Source organism: Brachyistius frenatus, unplaced genomic scaffold (genome assembly GCF_029030835.1).
Source record: "Brachyistius frenatus isolate BFR_SWC_R1_liver_20210118 unplaced genomic scaffold, ASM2903083v1 Contig_578, whole genome shotgun sequence".
NCBI classification, from domain to species: Eukaryota; Metazoa; Chordata; class Actinopteri; family Embiotocidae; genus Brachyistius; species Brachyistius frenatus.
Window position 1 is genome coordinate 4244 of NW_027211177.1, and position 25614 is coordinate 29857.

The window sequence follows — 25614 nt, forward strand, 5'->3', positions numbered from 1 at the left end:
TTGAAACAGAAAAAAAATCAACAACTACAAATCAAATATAGACATCCGCAGTCAGTCTGCTTTCTATATTTTTATAGCAGTGAAAGGATTTAGAAATACTGAAAGACAATAAATGATCAAATATCTTTTATTGTCTTTCAGTAGTATAAATCCTTCTGTCAGAGCTAACGATAGCTAGCTCTGAAAAGCTGAGCGTAGTTAGTTATCTCTAAATATGATGTAACGACCAAATGAAGCCACAAACTAGTGCTGACTTTTACCGGTGAAAGGTGAATCCCCGAGATATCGTTTGGACCACGCGACGATGTGTTCAGCTCCAAGAAGTGCACGAGTCCGTGTCCTAAATCCAGTTCTGTCACTGAGCTGGCGCAGGTTGCCCGGACCAATATGGCGGCCACCTTTTTTTTTTTTTTTTTTTTTTTAAATATAGCGGCCAAGTTGACATACACCAGCTTAGTTTAGCATGATATTTTCTAATTATGAAACACAACTGTTTTTTAAGGCTAATAAGACTTGATTTTCGAGGTACTTTGTTCATTAAAAATAAAATACTGAACAAATAAAATATTTGACCCGATGACGGTGAAATTCAACCTGAAGGAAACATGAATAAAGGCACTTAGATTATGGCTGAAAAAAAAAGTAGACGCAGATCAGCAGAACATCAGTGCATTCTATCTTTTTATTCAATGCCATCTTTAAATAATAAGAATCTGTACATCTCATAAAGCAGGTCTTTGACCATTCATTCCCAAATATAATGATATTAACAGCTTCCTCATGGACAACAGTAATACAGATGAAGTGCTTCACCAGGCCAACAGAGATCATACAGCAACACAAAGAGTCTTAAGAATGGTGTACAGCACACACACACACACACACACACACACACACACACACGCACACGCACATGCCTCAGCCGTGCACCATACACCTCGATAATTAAAGACATTAAAGGAAAAACTGCCTGTTCATTCAGCACCAAACATCAAAAATCATTGCAACAGTATTAATACTAAGCTTAACATTCCTCATCTCAGAATCATCATCATCATAAGAATCTAAGTGACTGGACCCCGGACGGGAGTGTTTTCATGCTGCTCAGTTCTGGACGATCATTTCGAGCTACGCAGGCACGGCTGACATCACAGGCTGTGACGCCCTCAGTCCAGCAGAGGGCGACACACGACAGGTCACCAGCAGAAGTCCCTGTCTACACAGCTTTCACGGAGAAAGTCAGAAAGAGTATTTTAGTGAACCGAGGTGCACAGCCACCCGTGCACCAAAAGGTGTGTCTGGAAAATCAGCAGAGTTATTGCTGCGTTAAAATCTGTGCAAATCTTAAGAGGACCCGCTTGATTTTCCAGGGAAGAGCTTTTGGTGCAGCGCCTCCACACCTGCTCTGGGAGTGTTTGGTGTTGGGGTTTATGTCTGCGCCCCCGGCAAGGCGAGCCCCGGCTCCAGGCTGGTGGTGGTGGTGGTGGTGGTGGTGGTGTGGGGGGTCGGCGAGGGCGGCATTTCCTTAGGGCCCGAACAGAGCAGCCCGCGGGAGGCCGCGTGGTCCCCGTTCAAGTTCTTGTAGGGGTTTCTGCGCGGTGGAGCTCTCAGACACATCGAGGGGAAGCGAAGGCCGGCCAGGCAGCAGCCGGGACAGGAGATCACCTCCTCCTGGTCCAGAGAGTGACCGCTGCCGGAGCCGAACGGGGAGGAGCCGGCCGGGTCGCTGGGGGGGGGGTGGTAGCCGTTGTTGTTGGTTGTGGCGCTCCAGCCCAGCGGTCGACTCACGACCACGTTGTTGTTGTCCAAATTGGTGAGGGGGGGCAGGCAGGGAGGCCCGTTAGAGATGGCCGACCTCCAGCCGTTGGAGAAGGGAGGGGTGGCGGCTTGGAGGGGGGTGGAGGAGTGAGAGGGAGGAGGGGAGAGATTGGAGTAAGGAGATGAAACACTGTCCTGTGTGTCTGGGGTGCTGGTGCAGTCCATGGGCTCCTCGCCTCCCTCCTCCTCCTCCTCCTCCTCTTCTGGCTCCTCTGGCTCCTCCTCTTCCTGCGTGTTCAACAACAGAGGCTCAAGAGACAGAGGAAGACCTGAATCATCTGCTGAGTGAGTCTCCTTCTCTCCTCCTAGAAGACTCTCCTCCTCACCTGTGGACTCCTCCTCGGTGAGGACGCTGTTCGGCGCTGACGTGAGGTGCGGAGGAGGCGTGCAGGGCAGCGAGTGGCAGCGCCGGTGCCTCCTGGGCACGTCGGCGCCGCCGGCTTCGGACGCAGCGGCATCGTCGCAGTCCGGCGGAGGAGGCAGCGTGAAGGTCAGGGAGATCACCGACTTGCTGGGAGTGTCGAACAGCTTGATTTTCCCACCTTTGAGGTCCTCCCTCTGGGAGAAGGGGTTGACCCGAGCAGTCGGCGCCAAGGTCACAGAAGGAGGCGTGTCCGGAGGATGGAGCATGTCGGATTTACTGCGGGAGAGGCGGGGATCTGACAGGAGGCAGAGGGATCGTCTCCGCAGGGGGCCAACCGCCGGAGAAACGGCTTCAAAAGAGAAATTAAACCAGAATGAAAAGTGGTCGTACAGAAACAAACATCAGTTCACTCTCTTCACATCTACAAAATGTGGCACCTTTGATGGCCAGTTCATCCTTCTGCTTTCTCTCAGCCTGCCTCCTCTCCAGCTCTGCTGCGATCTGGGAGAACGACGGACGGAACTTCGCATTCATCTGAAGGGAGGAAGAGACGAGGAAGATTAAAACAGAAGAGCTCAACTGAAAAAAGAAAACGCTGACTCATTATTTAACAGACTGATTAAATCCTCTATTCATCTGCAGACTAAAACTAAAGTCAGGAGAAGTTCAAGTGGCTTTAAGACATTTAAATGTAGGTTACAGAGATGTTCTTTAATTATCAGGTAAAGGAAAGAGATGAGAGCTACTTTTCCTTTTCACAAACAACCATGTGGAGCCTCAAACATTTTTGCAGTAATTTTTTTGTTGATGATAATCATCATTTCTCTTGTTAATTGTAGTGATTTAGAGATTCTTCCCTTCATAATGCCCTGTATGAACCCTGTATGAACCCTGTATGAACCCTGTACCCTGTGTGAACCCTGTGTGAATCCTGTGTGAACCCTGTATGAACCCTGTGTGAACCCTGTGTGAATCCTGTATGAATCCTGTATGAACCCTGTATGAACCCTGTATGAACCCTGTGTGAATCCTGTGTGAACCCTGTATGAATCCTGTATGAACCCTGTATGAACCCTGTGTGAATCCTGTGTGAACCCTGTATGAATCCTGTATGAATCCTGTGTGAACCCTGTGTGAACCCTGTGTGAATCCTGTGTGAATCCTGTATGAATCCTGTATGAATCCTGTATGAATCCTGTATGAATCCTGTGTGAACCCTGTATGAATCCTGTGTGAACCCTGTGTGAATCCTGTGTGAACCCTGTATGAATCCTGTATGAACCCTGTATGAACCCTGTATGAATCCTGTATGAACCCTGTGTGAATCCTGTATGAACCCTGTGTGAACCCTGTATGAATCCTGTGTGAACCCTGTATGAATCCTGTATGAACCCTGTATGAACCCTGTATGAATCCTGTGTGAACCCTGTATGAATCCTGTATGAACCCTGTGTGAATCCTGTATGAATCCTGTATGAATCCTGTATGAACCCTGTGTGAATCCTGTGTGAATCCTGTATGAATCCTGTATGAATCCTGTATGAATCCTGTGTGAATCCTGTATGAACCCTGTGTGAACCCTGTATGAATCCTGTATGAACCCTGTGTGAATCCTGTGTGAATCCTGTATGAATCCTGTATGAACCCTGTATGAATCCTGTGTGAACCCTGTATGAATCCTGTATGAATCCTGTATGAACCCTGTATGAATCCTGTGTGAACCCTGTATGAATCCTGTATGAATCCTGTATGAACCCTGTGTGAATCCTGTGTGAACCCTGTATGAACCCTGTATGAATCCTGTATGAACCCTGTATGAACCCTGTATGAACCCTGTATGAACCCTGTATGAATCCTGTATGAACCCTGTGTGAATCCTGTATGAACCCTGTGTGAACCCTGTATGAATCCTGTGTGAACCCTGTATGAATCCTGTATGAATCCTGTATGAACCCTGTATGAACCCTGTATGAATCCTGTGTGAACCCTGTATGAATCCTGTATGAACCCTGTGTGAATCCTGTGTGAACCCTGTATGAACCCTGTATGAATCCTGTATGAACCCTGTATGAATCCTGTATGAATCCTGTATGAACCCTGTGTGAATCCTGTATGAACCCTGTGTGAACCCTGTGTGAACCCTGTGTGAACCCTGTATGAATCCTGTCTGAACCCTGTATGAATCCTGTGTGAACCCTGTATGAATCCTGTCTGAACCCTGTATGAATCCTGTGTGAACCCTGTATGAATCCTGTATGAATCCTGTATGAACCCTGTATGAATCCTGTATGAACCCTGTATGAACCCTGTATGAATCCTGTGTGAACCCTGTATGAATCCTGTCTGAACCCTGTATGAATCCTGTGTGAACCCTGTATGAATCCTGTATGAATCCTGTATGAACCCTGTATGAATCCTGTATGAACCCTGTATGAATCCTGTATGAATCCTGTATGAACCCTGTATGAATCCTGTATGAACCCTGTATGAACCCTGTATGAATCCTGTATGAATCCTGTATGAACCCTGTATGAATCCTGTATGAATCCTGTATGAATCCTGTATGAATCCTGTATGAACTGTATGAATCCTGTGTGAACCCTGTATGAACCCTGTATGAACCCTGTATGAATCCTATATGCTAAATGCACACGTTACCCTGCTGCCATGACGCGACACTGACAGAAATCATGAATGTGTGTGTTTCTTACGTTGCAGCAAGCGATGGCCAGTTCCAGGAAGTCGGCGGGACAGTCGCCGACCATCTGCTGAAAGGCCTCCACATCCAGACCAAAGTCCTGCAGAACATGAAACACGAGGGTTTATATCCACGTCTCCGACACCCTCCTGGGTTTTAATGCTGACGTGATAAGTGACTACCGGATGATGGCTTCATCTGCTGTACTGTCAAACGACCACAAGGGGGAGAAACTCTCATGCAGCTTCAAAGGCTTTGAATCTGGGTTTACCACAGAGGCTGTGTGTCCTACATAAATAGTGCATACTAATCATACCATCTCCAATTTATTATTATGCATGCCGTTTCTGAGAGCAAGAACTGGTACAACATGTGTGTGAACTGAAAGCAATGAGATAAAAATGTTTTGTGATATTTTTTATTTTTTTTTGTGATATTTTTCAGATGATCTGCAATTCTATTTTTGCAGCTGGTTGCAGCTCCCATAATACCTTCGTGCATTGCATTGTGGGACAACACAATACTTCAGCATATTCAAAAGTAAAGCTATCGGACCCGTTCTGGATGTTCTTAGTTTTGCTGTTTTGAACACACAACAAACCCAGTTATGAAACGGCTTTGTAATGAGGGATTCCCACAACACGCACTCCGTTCAGTTTGTTGCTCATTTTCAGCCTTTCAGCAATCACTTTTGAGGAATGCAATTTTTTGTCAAGATAAGAAAGTCCACTTCCTGTTTGTCAGAGATTAATATTTTAAAATTAAATCCATCGTTTTACATATTTTCAAAATTACCTCTGGTGTGGAGCAACTGTTGCTTAAAGTCGTTTTAACACTGCTGCTTGCACAACAGTGGTGCTGCAGGAGAGTTTGAGATACTGACTGACTTCAGGCAGTAAATGAATACAGGAAACGGTCCTTGAAAAGGACGAGATGATTACCAATAAAGGATTCATTAGGAACTTTTCCCCCCGAAACACAAAAGGAGCTGGATTAAACGAGACGTGCACGGGATGATGAGTACGTGATGAGAAGGTTGTCAGCGGTACCTCGGTGCGTGGCAGGATGTCGGGGTCGGCTTGTATCCTCGCTATGATCTCACACAAGATGATCCCGTATGCAAACACGTCCACCTGCAGGGACAGGACGACGAGTCGATCAATGAAGGACACACAACGGGAGGTAAACATGAGCTCAAATACAGGAAGAGACGCACAGAAACCAAGTATATGGTTTATAATTTTACCTGGGATGATCTGATCCTTTTACTGATCTCATAACTGGGTTTAAATAAACTTTTTTTTATAATCAAACATCACAGAATTGCTGATAATATTTCTTGACGGACATTTAAATATTCTGCTCAAAAGACAAAATATTGGATTGTTGTTTTCATGTTTTCTAGTTAACCAAGTTTACATTTGCTTTACGACCAATTTATGAGTTTTACTGTAGACATGGGGTCTGAAAATAATATTTTTAAAGTTTATTTAAGTGTGGATTGGCATTATTTAAAGTCTTTTTCTCGTGAGGTTCGAAGAGAAACACAACCATCATTTAAATGCAACCCAAACGGTCAATCAGGATTTCCACTGAGCTGCACAGAAAATCCTGGCAACCCGAGAGGTGCAGCCATTACGTAACCAAATGTCTGTTTGCCTTTGCCATAATAACGGATTCATTAAATATTCATCGCTTTACGTCACCGCCTGCTTCCTTCGGTTTATGTGACCTGCTTTCATCACTCGCTGCGGACCTTGAACTCTTGCAGCAACCTGCAGCTGAAGGAGGAGGGGTGGGGTGGGGGGTGAAGAAAGGGAGCCATCAGTACCTTCTCATTATACACCTCTCCTCGCAGCACCTCCGGGGCCATCCAGTAGGGGGAGCCGACGACAGCCAGCGGCTCCTGGCCTTCTTCCTCACTGAAGACACAAAAACAACCATCACTTAGTTTGAACCTCTCTGTTCACTTCAAACACCAACATTTAAAAGGATCTTGTTAAATTCACTTTTAGGAATCTGACATTACAAACTGTCAACAATTAAAATAACTGTACCGAGTCTTTAGGGATTCATGACTCAGCGGAACTGAAAGAATGTGAAGAATCAAGATTTCACAACAACAAATTAGTTTAGATCAGGTGAGAGATATTTTTACTGGGTTGGTCTGAAAGAAGAGGATTGAATTTATTTTCCAATCCAGTTTAATTAAAAGTTCTATCAAAGGTTTGGTTCACTGACAACAGTGGTGATAGATGATATTTACACAGGTTTTTTGCAACTTTTTAAATGTGAAGATTTGCTGCTTTGTTTTACATCATTTTGAATTAAAACATCTTTTCAATAATGAAAACAATCATTAGTGTAGTCAGAGTGTAATGGATTTGATGTGCATCCATCAGGATAAAATAATTCATGTTTGTTCCCAGACTTCACAGTTGAAACGGTGTTGCACGAGGAACAATGAACTAATGTGAGTTTATTTTCCGTTGAGCGGCGACGGGTTCGACAGACAGAGATGAGGCGTAAACAAATGGTGGGACGAGAACAGTCAACCGACCGTCACGCTCCATTTCATTAACACACAACACAACCCAATCAAAAGGGTTTTATGGGATGAAACTTGGAACTGCCCGAGTGTACGTGTGTGTGTGTGTGTGTGTGTGTGTGTGTGTGTGTGTGTGTGTGTGTGTGTGTGTGTGTGTGTGCGTGTGTGTACGTGTGCACGTGTGTGTGTGTGTGTACGTGTGTGTGTGTGTATGTGTACGTGTGCGTACGTGTGTGTGTGTGTGCGTGTGTGTGTGTGTGTGTGTGTGTGTGTGTGTGTGTGTGTGTGTGTGTGTGTGCGTGTGTGTGTGTGTGTGTACGTGCGCGTGTACTTCCTGTGTCTAAAAAACCGCAGTGTTTTTCAGTTGACATGGAGATATTGTTGTGCAATTTTAGCTAAATAAAAAAAAAGGAAGGAACAAGAATGTGCAAGGACGACGTGCTTACACACACACACACACACACACACACACACACACACACACACACACACACACACACACACACACACACACACACACACACACACACACACACCCTGCTGGCAGTTACTTCCTCTCTGTCCTATTTCCATCTGCTACTGTGGGCTATGATACTGCAAAAATAACAATATTTGGGCAGGCCAGTGATGGCCGAGGGAGAGACGAGGAGCCTCATGGCTCCCGGTGGAAACACCATTTGGAGAAGTGGCCCGACAGAAATGAGAAAACGGAGGGCACAGAAGGCGGTAGAGAGAACAGCTCAACAGGAAACTCGTACGAGGACACACAAAAAATATGATGACAAAGTAAAGAGCAGAGTTGTTGTCTGTTATATGAGGGACAGCAGAGATCCAGAGAGCTCAGAGAGCAAAAGGAGGAGGACTGGAATAGTTTGACCTTATTTGGAGTGCTTTTCCTAAACCCTCGTCATCTCCTCTCCTTCCCTCAGTGCCACAAGCACAGTGGTAGTACACACACACACACACACACACACACACACACACACTCACTCTCACTCTCACACACACACACACACACACACACACACACACACACACACACACACACACACACACACACACACACACACACACACTCACACACACACACACACACACACACACACACACACACACACACACACACACACACACACACACACACACACACACACACACACACACACACACACACACACACACACACACCTCTCCGTTAGTGGCCCTCTACAGGATGCAGCAGCGTCGTTGGGGAAAATAAAAAGCAAACATGCTACAGAAACACAAACGGAGCAGCTGCTATCCAGTCGAGTCAAACACAGGCGGTGGGTTGGGGGGGGGGGGGCGGGGCGTGGGGGTATGCAGGAGTCAACAATGATGTGGACAGGTTGAGTTGAAAGCATGAAAACCACCCAGACAGTGACACACTTGTGTAAACACAAAAGGTGACTGGGCACAAACACAAAGAGAGAGAGGGGCGAGAGAGAGAAAAATGTGTGAGTGTGGTGAGAAAGTTCAGTGGTGCACCAGAGAGAGAGAGAGAGAGAGAGAGTGAGAGAGAGTGAGAGCGAGCGAGAGAGAGCGAGCGAGAGTGAGAGAGTGAGAGCGAGCGAGAGAGAGAGAGAGAGAGAGAGAGTGAGAGAGAGAGTGAGAGAGAGAGAGTGAGAGCGAGCGAGAGAGAGCGAGAGAGAGAGAGAGAGAGAGAGAGAGTGAGAGAGAGAGCGAGAGAGAGAGAGAGAGCGAGAGAGAGTGAGAGAGAGAGTGAGAGCGAGCGAGAGAGAGAGAGTGAGAGAGCGAGTGAGGCCAGGTTACAGTGGCAGCTGTCCCGTCTCAAGAGGCCCCCTGTGTTTACTAAATGTCTGCAGACAGGAGGGAGGATGAGGATGGACGGGACACAAGTGTGCAGCATGTGTGTCCTTAACGTGTGTGTGTGTGTGTGTGTGTGTGTGTGTGTGTGTGTGTGTGTGTGTGTGTGTGTGTGTGTGTGTGTGTGTGTGTTCTGTTTATATTCAACTTTAAACCTCGAAATATTACCTGTTCATTAGTTAGCTTTAGAGGCTAGTAGTTTCCCTCCATTTCCAGTATTTATGCTAAGCTAGGCTAATCCAGTCCTGCTCTACCTCTGGTTTTCCACAGACTTCAGTGTTCAATGTCGTTAAAATAGCTAATAAGCATATTTACCAAAATGTTTTTCTTTATTATTTAATTTATCTTACAGCTGTAAAGTTAGCGAGCAGATTCAGATTTAGTTTTTTTTGCAGGGATAGAGGATGTTTAGGGGGAGACAACAGGTCAACAGGATATGAAATATAGAAATGGTGACAACATCTGAAAGCTGGAGGTCAGTTTGAGATGCATCTCGGCTCCGACGCCTCTCGTTCCTTCAATCGAGCTCTAAAACGAACCTCTGACCGACAATGATGACGACCGCGGGGCTCTGAGGGTTAAAAAGTACATTTATACAAAGCGACTGTTTAAAAAAAAAAAAAAGTTTAAAGATATCATGCTGTGAATAAATTATGTTTACAGAATACATTTTAGACTTTTTATAGGAAGTTTGAGGGGAAACTTCGGCTCATCTACGGACATAAAAAGCAATAAATCACCCAAATCTGGTTTTACGAGGGTTTCTTTCACCGCTAACACTTCAGTCACGTTTGAAACGCAGGACTTTTTCCACGACGGAGCGGTTTTCCCCCCCGATGCTGCTGTGGTGCTTCGATTAGTTTGAGAAGTAAAGAATATGATCATCCACTGTTTTTAGGAGACGTGATGTCAGCTGAAGGAAACAGAATAATAAAAACACTTCTGAGGATTTACTGGTCATTTATAGTCGTATAAAATAAACCACGTGAAATGTCACTAAACCCACGGAGGAAGAATCCGATGAAATACGGACCGTCCGGACCAAACAACACTTCACAGGATGAATTGTTCTGCAGAGAGCGAAGCGAGGCCGCGTTTGGAAAAACCTTCGGTGTGATTAACGCTCTCCTTCTGTGAATCATCTGAACGTCTCAGAGAGAAAAGAGAAGCTGTGTAAATATTTTCTGAACCCGCTCAGAGATGCAGCGTGAAGGATGATTTCATCATTTATTGAGCACCACTTATCTAATCAGAGTATCAGAAGCTTTGATGAACGGACTCACCTGTAATCTGGGATTTTCTCTGCCAGGCCGAAGTCTCCCACCACGGCCGAGCACACGCTGCCCTCCCAGCGCACCAGGCAGTTCTGCACAGGGGTCAGAGGTCACGCATATCTATGACAGCTGGTAACTGTGTTCAGTGTGTGTGTGTGTGTGTGTGTGTGTGTGTGTGTGTGTGTGTGTGTGTGTGTGTGTGTGTGTGTGTGTGTGTGTGTGTGTGAGCATCGTTCTCTGTGACCATATTGAAGATGTCAGTCGTAGAGGAAACGTCCTGGTGTGCGTTGGTTGCAGGTGAACAGTCGGCGTGTCGAGCAGAAGAGGCCGTTAATGAGACCGTGAGCCCAAATGAACTCATCCGCTGTCGTCTGACAACAACTTCGCTTTAAAAAAAACAACCTGTTGTAGCGGTTTTAAAAATGTAAATTGGCAACTTGAGATGTGGGAATGCAGTTGGAGGCGAAACGACATCTAAAGAAGAAATTTCCCCTCGGGGATTAATAAAGTGAAATAAAAATAAATAAAAAACATAAAAAAATAAAGCTGGATTGTTTTCCACGAGAAGCCGATCGGACCGTAAAGACCGACCGGCACACAGAACAACTCCGGACATATCGTCCGTTTCCCCCTCGCAGGTGTTGGTCCGGATCGGACCGACGTCCACAGGAAGTTACCTGCAGATACGTTTTGTCGCTTGGTTGATACGGAGCTGGTTTAAACAGGATTGATGCTCCTGTGGAACCTTTAAATCTGCGCTCGGACCTTTTCTATGTTCCTACATTTAAACCAAAACACCAAGTATTTTCACTTTGATGCTTTTTCTCTTCTAGTCGTCTGGTTCTTGTGCAGTTTGTTCAGAGACTGTAGTTCACACGCATCACCGACTCCCTGAGGAGGATCAGTCTGCGTTAATACGTGTTTACTGTTCATGTGCAGTGATATATATGTGTGTGTGTGTGTGTGTGTGTGTGTGTGTGTGTGTGTGTGTGTGTGTGTGTGTGTGTGTGTGTGTGTGTGTGTGTGTGGGGTCACCTTGGAGGTGAGGTCCCTGTGGAAGATGCCCTTGCTGTGCAGGTACTTGAGTCCGCGGGCGACGTCCCGAGCGAGGCCGATCCTCACGCTCCACGCCAGGTAGACGTCGCTGCCCAACAGCTGCTCCAAGTTACCGCCGTTGATGTACTGATGAAGAGACGACAACGAGGAGGCGTTTATGAGGGACACGCGGCGTCTCGCTTTTTACTAAACAACTGCTCGAATGTGGACATGAAAACTGCTTCAGATATTGTTCTGGGAGACGGGGACTCGGTAATTATTGCCTTCATTAGTACAACACAGAACCAAACACATGAATGTTGATGATTGTACTTTTAATCATTCATCTTTATTTTAACTCTCATTTTGAAGCAAGTCTCTTTCTGTATTCAAACTGGGGACGATGAGGTTTTATGGTACATAACCCCCCCCCCCCCCCCCGTCTCTTTTGTTCATTTCACTGTTGAGCTGCTCGGTTGCCACGGCAACATCATGTCAACCCTTCACATGTAAGAAACAGGTGACACGCACATGGATGTGTGTGTGTGTGTGTGTGTGTGTGTGTGTGTGTGTGTGTGTGTGTGTGTGTGTGTGTGTGTGTGTGTGTGTGTGTGTGTGTGTGTGTGCGCGCTCGGGTTCAACAGAGTTCATGTAGAGAAACACGGTAGTTTCGTAATGATTTGCCTGCAGTTAGTTTTGGGTATTTGAGTATGGATTTGTGAAGTTACCACCACACAGTTGTTCTCCTGCACAGCTGACAGGGAATAAAATGACACACAAATTAAAACATCACTATTGTCATTAATCAGAGTCTTACCTCGGTGAGAGCGTGCAGCTGCCCTTCATGGACACACACTCCTATAAACCTGCAGGAAGAGCAGAAAAAACACACAACTTAGGCCCCAGACGCATATCCCAGTTTCATGTGCTGCAAAACAGAATCAGCTGTGAAAAATAAAAAATTTAAACTGGATTATTTCAGCTCAATGAAACAAGGAACTTGGACATTAAGACAATGCAGAGTCATCATCTTTAAAACAAAAGTCACAGTTCTCCTTGTCGACCAGATAAACTAAAACCAAGTTATTGAGAAACAGACACAGTATTCATGAGACGAGTTCGATCGAGGTAAAACGTCCCACCTGAGGATGTTCGGGTGTGACAGTCGGTTCATGAGCTGGACCTCCCTGAGCATGTTGGCTCTGTTACTGGCCAGGATGTTCATCTTCAGAGCCATCACCTGGCCCGACACGCGGTGCTGCACCTGGACCACGATGAACACGCACAAAACAAAACAGTCACAAGATTTTAAAAACAGCTTGTGCAGAAGAAAATGACGACTCAGCAAAGGAAAATATCCTTCTTTTTTTTTTAACTAAATGTGACCCAACAGACTCTCTGAAGAAACTTAATGATTGTTCCACTTGTCAGAGAAGTTGCTGCAAAGTATTATTTTTTTCCCAACACCTCCCAGTATAACAGATGTATAGCTGGACAGAAGAGGCCTGCAGCAGTGTATTTATGTTGGGAAATCCATTACCTGTCCATCAATCACATGGCTTACACTATCAGGAGTAATAAAACTAAAGTACAACACAAGTGCTGAGTAATATCTGGAAACTGGCCAAGAAACATTAGCAGGTCAGAGGTTTTTAGTTTTCTCCACACATCTTGGCTGCCTTTCTGCAAAACCCTGCTGTCAATCTGGTATGGTAACCATGGAGACGCGACATGCCTCCTCACAGGCTACATGTTTGTGCATATTTGCTTGGCAAGTAGTTTGACGTCCCAAGAAACACAGAGGAGCAGCAGACGGGAGCTGAACACTCAGCGGCGCCGTTTACAGGCAGGAGAAGTCCAAGGTGTGTGTGAGAGTGTGTGAGTGTGAGTGTGAGAGTGTGTGAGTGTGAGTGTGAGTGTGAGTGTGTGTGTGTGTGTGTGTGTGTGTGTGTGTGTGTGTGTGTGTGAGTGTGAGTGTGAGTGTGTGTAAGCTCAGTGCTGTATGTGTGTAATTACAGTAAAAGTGATTATGAGTGCAAATGTGTTGAATTATGAAACAACTACAAAAAGACTTGTTAAATTTTCTCTTCTTGTTTTTTATATTTTTTAAATATTCTTTTTTTATGCTCATCTTTAACCGCAGAACATTTCTGTCCTCCAAAGATAAGAGCGTTATCTGTAATCATTTGGAAACTTAACTACATTTCCTGTATTTAGAAACTTCATGTTTGACTGGCCAAAATAAAAAATATATGAATGTATTTTTTTATGTGTTTGCAACTGTTAGTGATTTAATATAATGTTCAATGCATCAGAAAAAACAACATCTTAACTTTATTTGTTTTCTACTTCTTGTATTATGATTATTTAACCTAAGTTCTTCCTTGAATACTGAATCTTAATATTTAGCATACCTTAGTTTAGTAAATTTGCTTTCAAACAGGCACAAGTCAGACACTGATTGACATAAAAGTTATTGGAGACATTAAAATTTTGACCTGATGATGTTGTGAGATGAAAAGTTTGACATTTGGAGGTTATTCCAGTTCATCCTGAGGTTCAGATTGATGATCAGATATTTTACTCAAAACCACAAATGTCAACGTCATGATGAAAACTCAAAGTCTGAGAGTCCAAGAAATATTTTCAGACGGTTCATGCAGTGGAGATATTTTAGTTGAACCTGGTTTAAAAAAAAAAACCAATAACATTAAAAGGTGATCAGAAACAAAATCTTGGTTTCTCATCTAAAGCAAAAAAAATTTTAGATTTCATGCGACATAAGCAAATGTTTGTGTTTTTATTTCTCACGTCAAAAGATCCCTTTTCCTCTCTGAACTAAAACTCCTGCATAAAACAACAGCTGATTTAAAACAGCGTGGATCCGTTTCTTTGTGAAAGCAGGTTGAATTCCAGGTTGGTTTCGTTGACACAAAAACACTTTTATTTACATTTGGGATCAAGAATTGTGACCTTAACGCTCGGCTGGAAACCAGACTTCCTCTGAGCTAATAATAAAATGAAACTCGTGTTGGAGGGTCTCAGGTTGCATCTTCATTAGTACATGAGTGTGTGATTTGGGGAAGGGGGGAGGGGGTGAAGTCAGTGTGACACTGGCCTGGATCTGAGCCGGGCTCTGGACCTGAGTGGTGATGGAAAAAACCCACAAAGCCTATTAGAGCACAAAGTGCAGCAAGTAATGCTATTAATACACACACTGAATGAAGTTCTTCTTCTTCCTCCTTCTTCTTCCTTCTTCTTCTTCCTTCTTCTTCCTTCTTCTTCCTTCTTCCTTCTTCCTCTTTCTTCCTCCTACTTCCTCCTTCCTTCCTCCTTCCTTCTCCTCCTTCTTCGCCACACTAACTCGCTCCTCCTCTTCAGCCCGTGGCGACATGCTGCACACATGCATGGATGGCTGCACACATGTAAATCACACTGACACACTTTCCCTGGTGTACAGTAGCTGCTTCCCTCTGGTAAGAGAAACAGGCAGCGGGAGTGAAGAAGCAGTCGTGGACTAATCTGTGCTGCTTCATGTGTATTTAGAGGATGATGGAGGCTGGTGTTTGTGGGCCGGTAGACGGAGCTGATTAGGGGGTTTCGTTACACAAGGGAAAAAAAGAAAAGCCTCCTCCTGCCGAGATTAGAAGCGATTTCTCTGCAAACAGGACCGGGAGGCTGCACACGCCTGTAGATTTACAGCACGCGTCTCCACTGGCCTTCACACCAACTTGAAGAAAGTCTCACACACGAGAATGTGACAACTGCTGATGCAGCACTCGGACTGAAACCCGACGGCAGAGAGTCTGTCTGCCTCCACACTCAAGCACATTTTCTCAGGTGTGTGTGTGTGTGTGTGTGTGTGTGTGTGTGTGTGTGTGTGTGTGTGTGTGTGTGTGTGTGTGTGTGTGTGTGTGTGTGTGTGTGTGTGTGTGTGTGTGTGTGTGTGTGATTTTAATGGTCATCACCATGGACTTCCCGCTGGAATGTCGATGCCTACATAAAGATTATCCCACGATATAAAGCACACACACACGCACGCGCGCGCACACACACACACACACACACACACACACACACACACACACACACACACACACACTGCTGTCAGCAGAGGAAAGGTCACGGGCATCTTTCACCAGGCCAACATGAGCAGCGATGTCTGTCATTAGCCGGCGGCCCGATGAGGCCGACTGATGCACAGCGAGACGGAGGAGGAGGAGGAAGAGAAAAAAGACGAAGAGGAGGAGGAGGAAGAGGCTGCAGACGGAGGGAAAGAGAGACGTGTCAGACCTTCACAGGGACATTTGTTTCTGTCTCACAAAGACAGGACCTGTCGTGTAAAAGGACAAAACTGGCAGATGGACATTTCTGTTATTGGTAGTACAACAAGCTGCATGTTGTTACATCACAGTTTGTGTGCAGGAATTTAATAAAGCTGGTTTAAGAGTACAAAGTCCAAGATATCGGACCAGAAAGTACATTTTACTCCTGGAACTTTCTGTCGTAAATATAGAATTTGCAGCAGATTTTCTCCATGTAATCCCCAAAATGCTGTTTTAAAGTGTTCGTGACGGTTCTGTAATCCTGGTAGAAAAATATGAATCTCTGAATCAGCTGGCTTGTAAAATCTAAGTGAAATTCTAAACGCTGAAACATGAATGTTCAGTCCATGTTGTGGGAGATTATTTCGTGTCTACATGTATGAGGACAAATCCTTTGCAGGTGTCCACATACTTTCAGCTCTTCGTCGCCCTCCTGACTGAGCAGGGAGAGGAAGCTGTAGAGGTGGTCGAGTGTGACCAACGCGAGCGGCTCCACGACTCACGTAGACCTCGTGGACTTCACAGGCAGCATCATCGTTTTCTCACCAGCTGAACGAACACTTTCAAGACCCTGAATCAGGTTTTACATAAAATAATACATCCAGACAGATTTCATGTGATAAAGTTCCTCACAGCCCGCCGGCCCGGAGGCAGAACCACAGAAACAGTGAAATCATCATTAAATGTGCTTCTTTTGCAGCAGTTTTAATGATGAAGGGATGAAGCCTCTCAATCAGCAGTCCGAGCCGTCACTCAAACAACAGCAGCAGCGCTTCAACCGGTCTGAAGTGGAAATTACTTCTACAAAACAACTGGAGGCTTTAAGCTGCTGCCTGAGGCTCTGCTCTCCGTTAGAGTGAAGAAGCAGAACAAAAATAATATATATATATAATAGCGTCCGAGTCAGCATGTGTGCAGAAGACTGAGACGAGACGCTCAGCCAAGTGGGGTCCATGGGGGGGGGGGGAGGGCTGAAACACAACCTGATCTGGGAGGTGCATGGCCAACCAGCTGAGCACAATAGCTACACGGAGCTGGCCACGCCCCCTTCCTCTTCCTCAAACACTCACTCAAGTTCATGCACGCAGAAATAAGTGTTTATTCTCACTGCTGCTCAAAAACCAGGTTTTTCAATGAGTAAAACAGAGAATCAAAGCCTGAAAGAAAGTCATCCAGTCACGCAGGACTTTGTTTTAAAGGAGCTCTGCACCAATTTTACACATGAAGCTCATTAATCATGAAGAATTTCTGCTGAGCTTCTGAAAACAGCCTCTGTGCTGATGCTGAGCCTGAAATGGATCCTGTTTGGACCAGAACATGAGAAACGCACATAAAATACTCCAACAAATATATTTCATGTCTCTGCACCGACTTCCTGCTCCAATGGTACTTTTTAAGTTATTGATAACGCAGATGTCATAATCATACTGGACTTTTCCTAATGTAATAAACTGAAAAATGAAAATAAAGGGAGGGAAATAAACTCTGACACTGGATCACAACGTCAGAGTCACGGAGCTGAGACGATGGAGATGAAACTTGGACGTGTGCATCCTCCATGTGCTCGGAGGCTCTGGGGGTGGGGGTGGGGGTGAGAGGGGGGGGGGGTCTCTTAAACCGGAGGAAATAACCCTGATGGTGGTCCAGGTGATCCTCGCTGTGGGCTACGAGTTTATTACAAAATGATTTCCAAAACACAAGATGGAAAAATGCAAAGTCAAGAAGTCGGAGTTATAAAGATTTTGGGCCTTTTTGGGTGGCGGGAGGGGGGGGGGGGGGGGAATTCATGACTTTATTATGAGGTATGAAGTTGCATTATGGGAACACTCGGCCTTCACTGTTTGTTTTTTAATCCTCGTCTTTTCAGACACATTAAATCGCTGGACTTTAATTTGCCCTCATTCTTCAGATAAGAGTCTCAGATTTCAAAAGGGAACGTGTCTCATTCTGAATGTTTTCTGGAGGGAGACGGAATCTTTTAAATGTCACTTCGGATTAAAATGAGAACCACAAATTAAAGTTAATTAACAGATTAGAGAGGAAGCTGAGATTTCAGAGAAATATATATAAAACTAGGAAAAAGAAACGCGTGTTGTTTTGGTGTTTGGTAGACCCGCCTCTTTAAAGCATGATGGGACATTAAAAAAACAACAACAACTCAGTTCTGTTGCACAAAAAGATTTCACCATATCTGAGATATCAGAGGGAGTCACGTTCAAACACTGCTTGTCTTCTCAGAAGGGAGCGGCCTTCCTCGAGGTTTCACTAAAGACTTCAGCACTGCCAACATACTGACTGGAGGAAACACTCATTGTGCACTGATGTGTACAGACAGACAGACAGACAGACAGACAGACAGACAGACAGACAGACAGACAGACAGACAGACAGACAGACAGACAGACAGACAGACAGACAGACTGACTGACAGACTGACACAATCCTGAGTTAAACCTATAAAAACATCAGAATGGAAAAGGAGGCGGGGCTGAAAACACTAAATTGTTGAGCAACAGTTGCACAATTATCTATTTTCAATTTGTGGTCCAGTTGAAATATTTGTAAGAAATAAACACGGTGGTTGAAGTGGAGACGAGATCTTCACGTGCAGAACGTAAACAAAGCTCAAACACTTGAGCAGCGAGAGGCGGCAGAGAAAACGAGGGAAAACTGTTTCACTCAGATGCCGACGTTCAAGTCTGCACTGGTTCCTCCAACCCCCCCCCCCTCCACCCCCCCCCCCACACACACACACACACACACACACACACACACACACACACACACGATGGCTGCTGGTTCCTGTGTATCTGCAGCTCCTGAGGATCTGTTGGTATTTGTTTTTTTTCCCTCCTTTGTTGTCGTTTCATCTTTCCAGAGCTGAAGTTGTTCCAGAAGTGCAAATTTACCAAGAACTGGTCACATCTCAACACGTCCTGCTGGGAGATTCCCAGACTTCCCTGGTTAAACAACCACAATCTCTTTCAAGCAGCATTGTAGCTGAAGAGAAACCACTGAGATGAGACCAAAGAAATTAGGATTTCTTTAGGAAAATTGTGTTCATCATAAACAACTTAAGCCGAATACATACTTTAGTTTTTGCAATTAATTACTTTGTCTATTCAATCTCCAAATTCCATCCCAGTTCCCCAAAGTGGCATTTTCAAACCTGTTCAGACCGTAATCCTGAAAGCAATGTGTACATTTTGGGTTTTTTATTTTAAATATCTATTCTTAAAAATCTAATTGTGACAACAGTCTAGTTTTTCTGGCTGAATACACTCAACCACGTTATCATGAAAATATTCCAATCAGAGTTTCGTGTGTTTTTTTTCTTGTTGGTAAAGTTTGTGCAGAAGAACATGACTCATTCTCTCTTGTGATCTGCTGCATAGCAACATAACTGTGATCGGCCCGGTGTGAATTTTTTTCTAGGGCTCCTCCCCCTTCCAATTCCCAGCATGTCCTCTTATTTCATAACTTTTAAGAATAAAGCTACTAAGCTAAATAGATATTTGTAATGGGTAGAAATTATATTCATTTTTCATAAAACGTGCAGTTTTGGAACATTTCAACAAAGACCAATTCAGATAGCAAACATCAAACCGTAAGTGTAGAAGGTGAAATATACACGCATCCCACTACGAAAGGGTGATTACATCAAATGTAAAAAGTTAATGTGATGATGTAGGATTTGGGGAAAGAAAACAAGCCATAGCACGGCATTAAATTCTCAAAAGGTTCTTGTACTGAACACTTCATACAATTTATGCATCGCAGCATATTCCAATGCCTCGTCTGAAACTCCAGTTATGTCATCTCTCCCTTTGTTTTAATTTAAACAAATTTAAAACTCAAATTTAAACAATTTAAACTCAAACTGCTGAAGTCCAGAGAAATCTGGTCCTGGACTTAAATCTATTCAGAATACATTTTTAAAAAGAGTGAAGTGGTAAGTCTTTACATTTAAGAAGCCAGATTGTGATCACACACAAAAAAAAGGAGGTCACTGTGGAAGCACTTTAAACTGCAATACCACCGATGGCCACTAGATGTCGGCTCCAAAAAGCCTCCGGCTCCATAGACTGCAATTCAACTTCTCTAATCAAATACAAAGTCTGTAAATGTTGTTGACAAGTCCTAATGTCATTGTTCACTGAAGTCACTTCTTTTTAGTTTTCTGGAGGTCCATCTGAAAATAATCCGTCATTAATTAGTTATTAGACCTCAAAAAGACGTGTTTTTGGAGGCTTTAATCCTCGTGAAGGAAACTGAAGCAACTTTCTTTGCAACCCACAAGAACAAGAATCTCACTAGCATGCTAAAAGGTCAATATTGATTTAGTTTAGGAAGTCAGATCCGATCAGACCAGACAAAACTTCAACAAAATGCAACACGAACGTCGTCGGCTGTTCTGCGAGCTTCGTGGTGAGATTTCCATGTTTCATGTAAATAATGCAGAGGAGCCAAATGAGAAGCAAATCCAACAAGAAGCCTGTTCTGAGACAGCGGTTCCATCTGTATTAATAAACGCTCCATCAGAGCAGAAGCAGCTGGAAAATGATGCGGTAACACAATAATCCAAAGAGAAATCGATCCGATTTGTTTGCTCAAATCTCTGCAGCTCTAAATAATAAATAAATAATCACTTCCTGTCATTAACTCGCCTGCTGACTGATGATACAATCCATTTGTGATTGAGGGGGTTCATTGGTTTTGAGACTTCAGGTTTTTTTTAGGTTGAAGCCGATTAGAGAAAGAAAAAAAAAAAGGAAAAAAGGAAAAACGTGAGGAGGCCAAAAGAAACTTTCCTTTGAAGAATATTAAAGGAAGATGAAAAACAGCACCTGAAGGATTTGCCTTGACACGTGTGTGCCCTCTTCTTTGTCTTGCCCTCTTCTTTTTTTTTTTTCCAGATTGCACAATTGCAGAGAGGAGAGGTGAATGGCGGCCTGCCTGCCTGCCGCCAGCCTCCATTGATCTGCACCGAGGACCGAAGCCCATCAACATGGCAGGAGGCCAGAGCCTTTGTAACCAAGTGCACAACATCCATTTCAAAGCCTGAATGTAACTATGTACATTTTAGTGAAGGCTAAATTTAATAAACAAAACATCAGCGCTCTCTGCAGAACAGTCTGGCCTTTTCCTCTGAAGTACATGGGCGGGGGGGGGGGGGTCGTTCACACCACACTTTTAAATGTGACTGATGGCTGTGGTGACAATTTATATTGAACTAATCAAAGGGCAAGCTCATCCAAACCCCAGCGCCAATTTGACAAAGATGCAGTAAACACTGACATTTGCATCCTCGTTGGCCATTCAAAGGGCAACGCTGAGGGACTGGCTTCAGCAGGCTTTTATTTTGAAGAGGAAGAGTAAAGCTACAAAGGCCTGAAACTTCCTATTAGAGGAGGTGAAGAGTGGAGAGTTCAGAAAGAAGATTTAATTCAGAGCTTTAATCTTCCTCATCATCTCTGTAAGTTTTAAGTACGACAGCATCGCGAGAGAACGACGAGTCCACAGAATCTAGGTTTCAAGTTTTAACCTCTAAAAAGGTTTAACTTCATTATTAAGCTGAAAAATAGTCAACGTTGAAAAATATCCATCAACTGTTACCTCACAGCCCAAAGTAACATTCATTTCCTCATACCAAATAAAACCAGTTCACAATGACATGAAAACACTAACGGCTGGAAAGCAAAGTAAATACAGTAAATTCAGGCAGATAACCGATTCGATCCACGTAGAGTAAAGTTATGTTGCATGAACTAATTACACAACATCGTGTTGTAGTTCTGAAAAGCAGCATTTTGTGCAGTTTGGTGAGAACCAATATGATTAAAGATGAGTATTACAATTTATTATAGCTACATGTCTATTTTTACTGCCTGCAGAGCACCGATTTTTAATCCGATTTAAATGACTTTTTTATTTTGCTATTTGGTCAAGTTATTCTTAAAAAATGTAAAATACATAAAAGGTTACAAATCATCTCTGAAGGCCCTTTGAGCTCATAATGTTGTCCAGTTTACCAGTTTAGTTTGTCAGAAAAAGGGAGGTTGTGATGCTAAATGTCACGAGCAATGATCCGGACCGATCTGTCCATCAGGTGCAACAATTCATTGAGAATTCGAGCACCGGGCGATGAAGCAGAAACTATTTTCACAATCAAACACAATCGTCTTTTTAAGAGCCATCATCATAACTGTTGGCTGGTTCTAAGTTGTAAACATTCGAGGATATGATGCTTTTATTTCTACATATGGTAGAAGACATGTGAAGAGGAGGGATTGTTTTCTATTTTATTGCAGATTATAAACAAATGAATTTATAAAATAATCAGAAAATGAACGGATAATGAAAACAGCAGTCAGACATGTTGAGCTCTTTTACCCTCATAGGACCTTGAAGATGAACTTATTTTGATGACTTCCTTTCTTGTAAAAACAAACTTTTCAAACCTCCTCGGAGGTGATTTCTAACACGCTCCTTCATCAGCTCCTCCTGCGTCTCGGCTGTGATCCACCGTCGCCGAGGCGTTCAGCGGAATCGGGCTCCGTGGAGGTGAACGGCGGCATGACAACCAGACGAGAGCCGAGCGTTGGGTTACTCCACGTGTGCCAGGTCTAACCTGTCCCGGTGTCCACTTGCACACCAAAAACACACCATCTTACACAACATGGGTCACAACAAACACGTGTGGGCAGGAGATGATGGTTGGATGACACAGACAAAAAAAACTAAAAACCTGCATCATCAACTTCCTCCTGCAGTTATTCAGCATCATGTGTTTTTCCTCTTGATATTTGGTTTAGGACCTCTGGTTGCCACAGAAACCACTTCTTTCATACATGGGGACTGCTCAAGTTGACAGGAAGTCAACAATTCAACTCAGGGCGGGGACAATCTTATCTTAAAAAGTCAAATAAAGAAAGCTTACAGGTGAACTTTAGAGACGCGGAGGGCGTGCACGGTAACCCTTGAGCCCGTCATAAACAAGTGCATGAAACACAAGGAGGAAGTCAGCCACCCACGCTTGGACCACCCCTCGCGCCTCCCCCGCCCCGTCCCACACACACACACTTTCCCTCACCTTGAACACCTCGGAGAAAAACCCCGCGCCGATCTTCTCGCAGCTGAAGTCGTCGAGGCGGGCCAGGCTGGACACGGCGCTGCGCAGGGCCCGGTACGAGGACGGCCGGATCCGGTTGGTTCCGTGGACGCTGTGCATGGGTGGCTCTGCCTCTACCTCCTGCTCTGGGACCGGCTCGACCCTCTCCGTCTCCATCTCCATCTCGGACGGCCCGGGAGGAGGAGGAGGCGGGAGGAGGAGGACGTGGGACGTGTGCGTAGTTTAAAATCCAGCCCGAGTACTGTTTACATTTCCCATGTCCGCTACAAGGCCACAGCGCGGGGCTCTCCGGAGGAGGAGGAGGAGGAGGAGGAGGAGGAAGGACAAACTCTCAGCGGGGGGAACCAAATGTTGCAGCTGTGGTCAGCGACCAGTTTGGCCTAAATCCTCCGTCAGAACTCCTGCTCTGGTCCGGAACAAGCTCGTGTCTGTCCGTCTTCAACTAACTACGCAGCTGCAGCGGTGCATCCTGCAGAGTCAGTGCGCAGTTTGGTTGAAGTCCCTCATGCCGTGCAGCACAGGAGGCCGTGCGGTCTCCTCCTCCTCCACTGCTGCTGCTGCTGCTGCCTGAGCGGCGTCTCCGCTGTCGGTTTCCTCCAGTCTGCTCCTCCTGCAGTGGAAAAGGCCAGGGCTCCCCTCCCGGTTCCACCAATTGAATCCCGGGTTTCCAGTGCGCACAGAGCTGCAGCCTATTGAAACGGAAGAGGGAGCGTGGAGAGGGGGGCGGACACGGGGGGCGTTAACTCACTACATCATGAAGTGTGCGTTCATCTGATGTGACCGATCTGTCACCAAAACTCCTGCCGGGCTGACTGTCAGATTATCATAAATCATAAAAACTATTTGGCACGAGGTTTTAAGGCACGATCAGGATTTCCTCCGGTTCCGTCTCATGGAGTCTGACTTTCAGGAGGAGAACGGATCCACTAGAAGGCTGATTGATTGTAAACGAGGTCGTTTATCATGTTGTCCAATGATAACAGCCATGAACGCAGCAGGATATCACCTCCCAGTGACACTTTGCACACACACAACCTGATCCAATCACTCTGACAGTATATACAGGTCTAATGGCCGCTCGGTCACATTGTGGGGGGGGGGGGGGGGGGGGCTCCTGAACAGACAGCGTGCGTGGTGCAGCCTGCAGGAGCCTCCTGATGCTCTGCAGAAACCCGGCGTGTCGCGGATCTTCCCACAGCCTGACTGCGGATTGTAAATTATGGATGCCGAACTGAGTTTGCGAGCTCGTCTGTCACGGACTCAAAACGCACGCGCACACACGCTGTTTTTTTGTTTTTTTGAACCGCTGACGCACAACTGCACCGAGATCGAGCAGGGTCGCGTGCTTCCCTGCAGAGGAGGGTCGGACTTACCTGGCCTTCTCTGGAAACATGCGCCGGTGTCCTCTGCAGCCCCGAGTCCAGATCAGCTGCGGCGTCCGGTTACCGAGAGCTTTATTTGACTAATTAATCATCTTCCTCGAGCCGCCTTCACACACACACACACACACACAAACACACACACACACACACACACACAAACACACACATGGGCTTCAGAGGTTTCGTTTCACGTCCCGGCCGCCTCTCCTCTCTGCCTCTCGGAGGGTTGGCTGCTCTAAGGAAGAAGAGCTCTGACTTTTGCTGTGTTTTATTGGAGGCGGCGGGAGGGGAGGGACGGGGAGGGGGGGCGGGGCGGGTTCACACGTGATCATCGCAAATATGCACCTGTGGGGGCGCCTGAACTGGCCCACTTCTCACCTACATGTCGAGCTGTTCCACCTCAAAAATACCGCAGACAACCAAAATGAAGCGCCAGTTCAGAGCTTAAACATTTGATCATCAGTGATTAAATCCCCGCCGACTTCTTTATTATAAGATATTAGTGGGTATTTTAATCAATATAGGTGAGAATGACTTTTACAGTCTCGGACATTGAGTCTATACTTTTTAAAATCAGAATGTTTTTCACCCTGTGGCACAACTTTGCTGTTTGACTGACAGCCTCCACCCTCTGGGGATTGTTTACCTCCAACTACATGTATCAGCTCCACCCAGCACCAGATGGAGGTTACTCTGATGCTGGGCCCCTCCATAAGGCACAACATAAGCTAATAATGAAGAGTTGTTATCTTTGTGCAGCACATTTCAGAACAACTTTGGTTATTGGTTGAATTACAGGATCTCCCGGGTCATTGCAAAGTAAATCTGATGGACTGAAGGTGATTAATACGAATTTTTTAAAAAAGTGGGAAAAACAACTGTTTTATCTTTATTTTCTCTGATCGATTCAAAAGTCACAAACCAAAAAGAAGGAAATTAATTTGAACACAAAACAAACACGTTTAAAAGATCTGAAAACCTGCCGAGTCGACACTTTCCACATGAAATACAGCTAATAAGCCTAATGGGGAGTTTTAGCAGCACTTGCATGATAATTCAATAATAAAGACGTTGCTGTTGGGATGCATTGGCTTGAAAGAATTCAAACAGGATATAGGATCAATTATTAACAAATGTAACTTCAGCCTTTGATATTTTATATAAAAACCGTCAGAGCAGAGTTGAAATGAATC

General features: G+C 44.9%; 1 protein-coding gene across 2 annotated transcripts; it reads right to left on the reverse strand.

Annotated features, from left to right (window-relative positions):
• Positions 1 to 1065: 1065 nt before the first annotated feature.
• tesk1b (testis associated actin remodelling kinase 1b) lies at positions 1066 to 24677 on the reverse strand. Of its 2 annotated transcripts, XM_069688383.1 has the most exons (11): positions 24413 to 24677; positions 23001 to 23728; positions 12725 to 12846; positions 12400 to 12448; positions 11583 to 11729; positions 10557 to 10639; positions 6712 to 6802; positions 5930 to 6013; positions 4894 to 4980; positions 2620 to 2716; positions 1066 to 2531 (listed from the first exon to the last, which is right to left on the reverse strand). In XM_069688383.1, exons 2-11 carry the CDS (start codon positions 23199 to 23201, stop codon positions 1429 to 1431), a joined length of 2064 nt encoding a protein of 687 aa, XP_069544484.1. In that variant the 5' UTR covers positions 23202 to 23728; positions 24413 to 24677; the 3' UTR covers positions 1066 to 1428. The 2 variants fall into 2 exon arrangements, with proteins under 2 accessions (XP_069544484.1, XP_069544485.1); XM_069688384.1 differs by lacking the exons at positions 23001 to 23728; positions 24413 to 24677 and adding an exon at positions 14799 to 15484.
• Between the last annotated feature and the right edge of the window lie 937 nt (positions 24678 to 25614).